The sequence below is a fragment of the Charadrius vociferus genome, unplaced genomic scaffold, assembly GCF_000708025.1.
Source record: "Charadrius vociferus isolate BGI_N301 unplaced genomic scaffold, ASM70802v2 scaffold163, whole genome shotgun sequence".
NCBI classification, from domain to species: domain Eukaryota; kingdom Metazoa; phylum Chordata; class Aves; order Charadriiformes; family Charadriidae; genus Charadrius; species Charadrius vociferus.
Genome location: NW_009648332.1, coordinates 417512 through 427596, shown reverse-complemented (window position 1 = coordinate 427596; position 10085 = coordinate 417512). Strand labels below are relative to the sequence as shown.

Below are 10085 nucleotides of genomic sequence, written 5' to 3'. Positions count from 1 at the left end.
AGGAGAGCGGGGGCGGCCCTTCAGGAGGCATAGAGCCACCCTGCTGCCGGCCCTTCTCCTGTGTTGCCTTTCCCCGCGGTGCTCCGTGCTGTGCTGCCTCAACTCGCCGTGGGGGTTGGCCCCGATTCTTGTGTCCTTGGGCCTGGGTGTTAACAGGTCCCAGGCCAGACCTTTAGGCTCCTTCAGCTTTCAGTGCTCACGGGTGTTATGCCTCGGGCTTGCTTGCTGGTTTTGGAGACCTGAAGTCTCGAAATGCCCCCCGTCACTAGAGAGGGCTGGTGATGCTGCTGTGGAAGGGAGCAGTCAGCTCTGCTGCGGCAGTGGTAGGTAGGGAGGTCATTTTTAGCTTTTCCCAAATCCAAGAAAATGGCAAGCTGCTAACCCAATATGTAACTTTTGGCCGACTCATCTAGCTGACAGAAGTGCATCTTAAAAAATGTGATGTGAAAAACAGGTGATACGCTACACAAAAGGGTGAGGCTGGGATGTGTGGTAACGACAGGGCAGCCCAGGCTTCATACCAGCCCTGGGACTTTGCGTGTAAACAAAGGACCGCACTGCAAAAGGTAACGAAACAGATCTTTGCCTTCAGCAGTCACATACTCTGTGTATGAGCACAGTCAAGTATCATTAAGTGTTTGCTGAGACACGTGCTGGTCCATCCCTTTTTCTTACAGAGGCCCTCTCCTGTGAACAGTTCTGAAGCATTGAAGTCCACTGCTGAGGAAAATACGTACTGACCAGATCTTGGAGTCCAGGCCAAGAAGAAACCTTATGTAGTGGTAGGTAGAAAGTCTGTTTTCAGTAGACACATTTCCTTTAAGACCTGCCCAGCCTCTGTTATCATAAGAGGTGTGAAGAGTTAAATCATGAAGTCAATTAGCACGGCATTAATTTTTGTGACTGTCAGCTCCAGTATCAAAAACAGCTGAGCTGTAGCAGCAGAAAAGCACTTTGTCTAACCTAAGGCTTGTGTGTGTCCCAGCTGTCAAGAAATGATGGAACTGAGATGGAGCTTTCCTGAATGTGTCCTGATGCTTAACATCCTTATTTCTTAGACTTTTTATTTGCCTGTTTTTCTTGCTCTCTTTATCTAGAGTTCTCTGTTCCTAAGCCAAGCATAAAGGCTTTCTACCATTTCTTCCATGGAGCAAATGCTATTCTTCCACCTCACAGTCTCCACTTTATTTCAAGTCTGCTGAAAATGTTGGGTTTTTTTCTTTGCATATTTCTTTTTGCTATTATTTGTTTCTCCAATTGCAGTATTTAACTCTTGTCTGCATGGAGGTTATACGAGCTTTGTCTGCATTCCTGACTCACCTAAATTCCTCTTAAACTCAATATTTTGAGTGTGCAGGGATGGGGCTAAAAATTGTGTTTTACATTCTGCACTTCTAAAGTCTCCCCAAGTGGCATCACTTACAATTAAAACTTGAAAGCAGACGAGCAACAAACACTGCCCAGGTAATTATAGGATCTCTCTATCAGATACCAACACTAAATGTCTCTTTGTATGAAAATCTGGTAAACAATTGAGCAATTGGATAGTTATAAAGTGGTGTTTTACTCTAAATACAGTTAAACATTCTATCTAGTCATTTATACCAGGGCACCTCTTGATTTTTAATGACTATATATACATAGAACTATTTTTTTTCTGAAGAAATAAGAAAGTTCTATGCTTTCTAGCCTCATCTCTTCTTCCAAAAAAGACCATAATTCACATTTCTGAAGAAGACCAGAGGCAAGCTTTCATGGCTTAAGACTGCATAAGACCCACTTAGAGGTCATAAGTGATATACAGGTTTTCTGATGAACCTCGGCATGGCACTGAATTTTGTTGCTGAAAACTGATCTGTAGAGTGAGTTCAGCTCATGAAGCATTTTCACAGCTGTCTTTTTTTTTTTTTCTTTTCAAAGATGAAATGCATATGAAACACCTGTGAACTCTCTACATGGTAGGATGGAGCTCACAGAATCATTTATCATTCCCTGTCTCCAGATCTTTGCTTCAAGTTGCTGTGGAGGAAACCACTTAATATCAAACCCCCTTGACTGACTAGATAGGAGCTTTTCAAAGGTTTTGCTTGCCACATAGACCGTACAAATACACTGTGCAGTAGTCCTTAGCACAATTAAGCAATTAGCACTTTAACAGGCAGAATTTTCCTGTGTAGGTGTGTCCATTAGTATTTATGTATCTCTCACTATAAGTAGTGGTACTGAACTGAATGAGATTTTGTACATATTTGTATGAAATTATTCACGCAAGCAAATGTCAGATCCAATAAAAGTAATGAAAAACAGTTTAACTGTAAATGTAAAAGAAGGTATGTTTCTGGATATTCAGGTGGAAACAATTTGATACTAAAGTATCCCTGCTACCAGTTTTGATCATCACAATTAAAAAGTTGTCAGTTAAAATGTACAGTCTTCAGCTTCAAATGAAAATCTCATTATAAAATATTTGGCTTTTATATAAATCCAAGCAAAACCTAAGTATTAATTGATGGGTTTGTCATTCAAGTTTCAGTGTAATTCACTTTGCTCATTAGTGTTGGGCTAAAATCTTGGCAGAAACAATGCATTCCATCAGTCTTCTGCAAGTCAGAAATTTGATTTAATGCCACTTAGCCTGTTTGGCCAGTTGAAATCCCAGGACTTCACGTGCTCTTAAAAGACTAGGCAATACTTCTCATAAATAGCAGGATTTTTCCAAATCTTGTTCACCATAATATTCTGTCTTAATCTACTAAGTGTGTTGTATTGTGTACTAATTGTCCCTTGCCCTCCCTGGTCCCACTGACATACCAGTTAGTAGATACTACGTAAGAATTCGTAAATAGGTAATAACTATTTCAGCTTATTATCTATGTTGTTGATGTAAAAAAAGAAAAAAGTAGATACAAAATCCAGAACATGAAGTTACTCAACCAAACAGAAGTTTACTGCAAACCTGTTCCTCTAAAAGTTGTTACAAAATTCAATACAGTCCTTTCTTTCCAAAACAAGTGTGAAGAGGTTGTAAGGAAGGAGTGGTTTTTGCTTGCTATTTTACAATATTTTAATGAAAAACTCTCAGCAGAAACCACAAAAGACTCTTGGATCCCTTCCTGCTCTGGAATTGATTTTGATATCCCAGATGTCCAGTTTGTTAGTGCCATTTATTCAGCAGTGGCATTCCTGGGAATCTGTTAGTGCTGCCAGTCTTATGTTGACTTGCACTTGATGTGTTGTGTACCTTGCTGGCCCAGGATGCTAGTCAGCCTAGAGTTAAGTGGGTTAGCTATTTTTCTTCTTCTCTGGGGTAAGATAAATATAGACAAGGTACTGGGAGTTAAGGAACCATATGTACAAACATTCAGATTGAATGTGTTGTAGGAACTTCTGATTTTGAGGGCCTTAAGGTGAAGTAATGAAAATGAACTCAAGCTTTAAGTATTGCTTTCAGCTTGCCAGATCTGACAACCATTGCACTATAGAGGGCAACTTGGATGCTAAGTAGTTGCAAAAATGGCAGAAATTCTGAGAATCTGTCACTTAACAATTTTTGTTCTCCTAGCTTCTGATTCTTGCACATACTTTCTAAACTGCTTTTAAAGCAGCCGACCTGGCTAAAAACATCAGTGAAAATAGTAAATATCACAGAATTCTTCTACTAGCTATCTAAAATGCAAAATTTATTTAAAGAGGCTGAAAAAGGGAGCATTAATTAACTCTCTGTTCTCAAGAGATTTTGCTTAAGTCCTTCAGCAGAATTGAGACAATTATAAAGCTATCTTATTTCCAACAAGAGAAAAGAGCACATGAAGATAGGAAGAAAAAAAGGAGAACTCAACAGACCTGTGCTAAAAATAAGCGTGTCTACACTGCACAGTGCCGTGGCTACAGCATAGCCACATCCAGTTACTTTCTAGTTGTTCCACTTTGCTTTTCTGAGTGCAACCAGACTAGCAAAAATGCTGAGATTTCTCATTTCAAGCCTTACAAGGACAGACGTTTATTTAAAAAAAAAAAAAAAAAAAAAGCTGTAACAGGTTGGGTGTATATGCCACCAGTACTGTTGGATCCACATGTAAAAATCTCAGTGGAATATTAGAAATGCATTCTTATTCAGTCTTTCATTTAGATAATACAAAGTCTCCCTAATTGTTTCTGTGGTGCTTGATTTGTGCTGGAGTAGGACTGTAAGAGTGTTATCCCTCGGAGAATAGGGATCGTCATGAAAATGAGATGTGAATCTTGTCAGGCTGCTTGGCATGTATGGAATTTTAACTAGATAAATCCTGGTACAAGGAATTTTGTTAGAACTGCTGAATAATAATTGTAAAAGTTCTGGAAGTTGATTTTTCCTGCTCTGATAGCAATTGTAATGACTTAAGATTAATTTTAGCATTAAAAAAAAAAAGAGGTAATTGCAGTACTTAAAAGCCTGAGGCAAATCAGTGGAAATGCTTTGGAAAGGATAATTATACCTGCACGAGGAAGACTATCTGTTTAATAGCATTTACTGGTCCAATTAAGGAGAAGTGGAGGAAGGGCCAATTTGTTACTTCTTTAGCTATTCACTGAAAAAGTAGTTTGGATGTGTAAGCAGTAGAAGTTGGTTTGTTTCTTCTAAGGTGATTCCCCGAGGTTTAAACGTTTTATGGACTATTGAGGGGATCTTGTCTGTAGTTGTCATTAAGTGCTTAACATCGCAGACATACTGGTGTTTTACCATCTCAACAAGAAGAGAGGGGTTGGGTGCCTTTATGAGGCAGGCGTGTTTTTTTTCACATCGTTAACCTAATCTGGTCATAATTCCAGTATAAACATCCATAAAGAGATCATTCTTAATGAGGGGAAGATGGGACAAGAAGAGGATTCTTTGTTGTTCCAAAGCAGCATCAGGTTTGGGCTATTTTATCACTGATAAGGGCAGAGCAGGCTGCAGGCTGGCTGAATGCAGTGTAGGATCCGCTGCCACAAAGCTTTCCCTGGGGCTTGCCTGCTCTAACAGAAATAGCGATGTGTGTGTCTTTAAGTATAGGTGTGGGAACAGACGTGTGTACACACACCAGTCATTTGCAAATCAATGCAGGGATTTTGTGTCAATTCGTTGGAGAATACATACTTGCATCTGTAAGCAGGCATGGATTGTACCAGGGGGAATAGGGGGAACAGAGTTTAAGAAGGTTTTAATCCTTCCATGCATCCTTATCTTTCATTTCCTTGCTGTAGTGCTGGCTTTGCTTCTGGCACTTTCCTCACATCTTGAGCGGTTAAAAAAGTTTTAACTAAAAGTTAAAAGCAAAGGCGCAAACCTGCTTTGTGTGGTTGCACAAAGGTAGTAATGCTGTACAGAAAGGGCAGTACTATCCTCTTCAGAGTCCTAGCACAGAGACAGGATTTTTCTTCTCTGCCAGTAGTTACTTTGAGCTTTCTAAGGCAGCCCTTCAGCAGCTGGAATTGCAGAACATAATGTAGGCAACAAACACCTCTACCATCATTAAAGCAAGCATACCTGCTGTTATCTAATACAGGTGGGTAATAGCACAAAGGCACTCTTTCATATCAGCTATGGGTTTATTTCTGTATCTACCCACAGACAGATGCATAAATATGTATGCATTTATACCTACGGAGTATTAAAACAGCATTCCAAAACAACACAATCCCCCGAATACATTTATGCCTGAGCAGACCCCACAGAAACTGATACGAGATTGATGTTAATCACGTTGTTCAGGGCACTACTTAAAAGCTGTCAGCTGGTGCCGTCTAGAACAGAAAACCACCATTACTGTGCTGGCTGTGCCCACAGATCACACTGGGAAGAGTATAAAGCCTAATTACTTAAAAGCAACGAACAAACACACCATTAGAACCGTATGATGTAATCAGGAAAAGGATAACTAGAAATTTCTAAATTAGAATGACTAATAAAAAGCATTTTAATTTTGCAAAATTTAAAGCTGAGAAGGAATTAATTTTCTCCTTTTCAGTGAGAACAGCAGTGGACAGAAACTCAAACAAGCTGAACATCATGGACTGTTACAGTAAAATACTTGATTTACCATGTGCACAAAAGATATTAATATATAGCCCAAGAGGTGGTATGACTGGAGCGGCAGGAGAGAAATGAGTACTTAGCAGGAGCCATGGGTATGTTTGGTTTATTAGAGACCAGATCCTACAGTAGCTTTACATAGCTTTATTCAAGTAGACTGATCTAATCCAAAGAGAGGTTCTCTGAGCTCTGCACTGCAATTAATCTTCCCACTCTTTTGATTAATTGCAGACACATACCTTATCACTCCTATGAAATGACCCCAGTGCATTTCCAGTCCCCTAGCAGCATGCAGTCTACTGGTGCTTGATGACTAGCAAGGAAATAACTGACCACAACACGTGATTTTCACAGGGCAGTCCTTTAATGGTTAATAAAAACATGAATGGCACCACAACAGCCTCTCTTCTCAATCCCCGCTTCTAAAAAGAAAAGCAGGAGCCAAAGAAAGATGCTGAAACTGTTACCTGTTAAGATTTTTTTCAACAATTAGTCACTTTTGCCTCTCCTAATCAAAATATGCCTGCACGTTGATATTCTAATACAAAATCTCATCATTTGATTTTTTTTTTCTTGTGACAGAAATGAGAAAAATGTGGTGATTTTAGAAGAATGTTGAAAGCCACAGTAGATTCCCAGAGAAAATGGAACATCTCATGATCTCTGACGAAATGACAGCACCAACTTTTCAAGATCTTTGATGGAAGGACATCACCAACCTCTCAAACATGTAGCTTTTATCAGCGCTGCATAAGTTAAGAAAGTGGTTAAGCAATGTACTTGGAAAATTTTCATTCTGATCCTACATTTCTTCAGCACTTAGAGCTACCCAGCTCTAGATTTTTAATTTAATCCGAAGCTTAATTGCAAAATTGCATGGAGTTAGGCTAAGTTCTGAATTTTCCTATGACTTGGGAAAATTCAGCCTAGATACTAAATTCCCACTTCATCTTCTATCAGTACTAATGTATATACTTGACTGAAAAACAACCAGCTTGGATGTGTTTCCGTAAGGCAGACAATAAATTATAGACCCTGCTCCGAAAGTTTTTGAGTGTATTAATACTGCTGATGCAATTGCATAAAAATCTAATTTTGGGGAAACGTGATGCATCTGCCCCATCCTATGTATCCAAAGCCCGAGTTTTTCCAGCAGGGAAGTGAACAAGAATAAGATTAAATGGAGAGAGTGGATGTTGAGCTAAAAAATATTAAACAAACATACACCCCTGCCCAAACAGCAAATCTCCTCCTCTTCTATATAAACAAAGGCAGAAACCGAATCAAAGCATCTTCATTTTTTTCCTGGTACCCTGTTCAGTCAGTTGAATCAGAGATACATATTTAATAGTTTGCGCTAGAAGTAGCTCATTACTGACTGTTACTAGAATTACAAACTAGTAATGTTGAAACTAATTAACAAAATAAAAGCGCTGATCCTGCTGCAGTGCCTGTGTGTTGCGGTCTCGTTTTGAATGTAAGCAGATTAGACTGATGGGACTTCATGACATCCGTACACCGTACAGAGAATATAACTGCCAGTATTTCAACATTTAACAACTAGAATTGTTTTCTTGAAAATGTCCTTCATGGTGGATATGACCTCCCAAACAAGGAATGCAGCAGATGAGTAGGTAGCAAAGAAGTCCAGTTCTGGTGTCTTGGCCAAATTCCAACTTCAGTAATTACACTCTGCTCTTAAATTCCCCCTGCAGCTCTACTAGAATAAAGCTCTTTTCCAGCTTGTCCTGAAGCATTGTGTAGTATTTCTGTGAAGCTGTACACCACCGCAAAGTATCCCCTCCCATTAAACTTGCAAGGGGAATTTAGGTAGACAGAAAGCTGTTACCGCAGTCTGAATGTGGGCAGAACACCAAGGTTAACTGACACTTGCATTGGGATCGAGGGATCTTTGCTGACTAGGAGTGTCAGACCCTTGTTAAAGAGCACCAGTGGGAAAAGCTCACTGTGCTGCCTGAATACAAACTCGGAAACTTGGGATCTCCGCACCTGGAAGGGACCACAGTACCGTTTCCTAACAAACGACTCCGTATAAAAGCCTCTAGTGCTGTAGAGTGTCTTATCACAACTTTATTTGGTTATTTAGTAGTATTTCTGAAATTATTTCTTGATAAAGTTCCAGCGACTTAAAAAAACCAAACCCACATTTTAAAAAAAAAGTCCTTACCAACAGAAAAGCAGCTCTATAACCCAATTACAGCAAGGCAAGTATTTGAGTTTCGGTAAGAGCCAAGAGCCACTCAGAGTATTTAAGCAAGCTGAACCAGGCCTGCAGTGTGAGTGAAAGCCGCCTGTGTTACACTAAACAGACAGCTGTAACGGTTTTCCTAGCCTCTAAATTGGGACTAATTTAAAATATTTAGATAACTGAGTCCCAAATTAGTTTATACCCAAAAAAGTCATTCTTACTAAACTAGAATAATTTAGAACAATCACTGTTCAATCAATTGCTGCTCTTATTTCACCCATTTCTTTAATCTCAACTTTCTTATATTTTCTTGTCCGCAGCCACCTCAGAATAACCAGCGCAGCGATGCCAAAGCCAGCCATCAGCGTCACCACTGTCACCACAGCACTAACGCCAGCAGCCAGTAGCTTCATGCAAAACTCTGGCGGCTTTTCATCAATGTAATAAATCCTTATTTTTTCAATGTCCAGAGCATCTCCATTGACAGAGACAGTTAACGTACTGTTTGAATGAAATACAGAGTCATTTTTGATATCCTTTTCAAAGTAATAGGCTACATCAGCTATATCTACGTCACACCTAGATTTCTCAGGGTTCTGCTGGTTCAGGTGGATTTGGATAAGTGGAGAATTGTACTTAACGGCTGTGATGTATTTGGGGTGCAGTTTGTATCGGCTCTCAAACAGATGCTTCAGGGCATTTGCTATGTCGGGAACGCTGAAGCCACTGGACCTTTTTTTGTGCCTCAGTTTAATGTAGATCCAGCTTGTTCTAACCAGTTCACCGCAACTCAGGCTTTTGTCACCCTTTTCGGTTCTTCTTACTCCGGCAGTGTTCACGCACCAGCAAGTATCGGCTTGATTGCACTGCCTGGCTTTGAAGATACCACTGTCCTCGCAGTCTGGATTGTAAATGCCATCACTATCTAACAGCCCATGGGGATGGCCCCAGAAGCGCTTCTCCTTCAGGGGGGTCATTTCTGCCCTCATCAGCAAGCATTTTGAAGTCAGTGTGGAACAGTCTACCCTGTGATTTGAACCTACCAGTGTGCAGCTGCAGTTCTCAGATCCGTCCTGGGCACATACTGTCCACTTGTTGGTTGCACAGGAACAGTTGTTCTGCACTGATGAAGCTACTGCCAGAATCAAACCCAACAAAACCCCCAAGAGAGGCTCCATATTGCCGGTGAAAAGCGCGGATAAAGTCCTGGGTGACAGCAGGCAGTAGCTGAAGCTTTGATCCATTCATGGAGTCTACTCGTTTCTACACGCTGGTGTGCTGCTCCTTTTATCAAGATTCAAATCAGACCCACCAAACAGGTTCTCCTTCAAAAACAAGTGGCATCTTGTACCCGAATCCTAGAGGAGTCAACAAGCTGCACTTTCATCTATCGCTTCTCAGGGAGTGGCACCAAAGCCTGCCACCAGATGCCTGCCATCCATCCCTCTTCCTTGGTGAGGAAACAACAGGGAAGAGACAAAAGCCAACCTGAAGCATAGCTCCTACCCTGGGCTTTCCTTAGGGACTAAGGCACAAGCAGCTTGCCCTTTTCCTTCTTTAGACATTTTTTGGAAAAAAAAAAAAAAAAAGTCCTTTTCTTTAGAATTTTCTTTGCAAATGCATGTTTGTGTGTGCTGCAGCAGAACCCTGGAGAGGCTGCCGATTCCCGAGCAGCGGCTGTTCATCAGGGTGATGGCTGCTCTCCTACTTACAGGGCACAGGAGCTCAGTCTCACCTTCCTGCATGGAAAGCTTCTCTCCCTCCCTTCCTCTGGCACATACTCATCCCAAGGCAGTGCTAGGAATGGTGATTTTCATGCTTGCA

General features: G+C 40.7%; 1 protein-coding gene across 1 annotated transcript; it reads right to left on the bottom strand.

Annotated features, from left to right (window-relative positions):
* Nucleotides 1–8512: 8512 nt before the first annotated feature.
* Nucleotides 8513–9439, bottom strand: TACSTD2 (tumor-associated calcium signal transducer 2). The gene has a single exon (XM_009884806.1). It carries the CDS (start codon nt 9437–9439, stop codon nt 8513–8515), a length of 927 nt encoding a protein of 308 aa, XP_009883108.1.
* Between the last annotated feature and the right edge of the window lie 646 nt (nt 9440–10085).

Excerpts from the sequence above, each read along its gene's own strand:
- TACSTD2 (XM_009884806.1), bottom strand. The coding sequence starts at position 9,439 with ATGGAGCCTCTCTTGGGGGTTTTGTTGGGTTTGATTCTGGCAGTAGCT.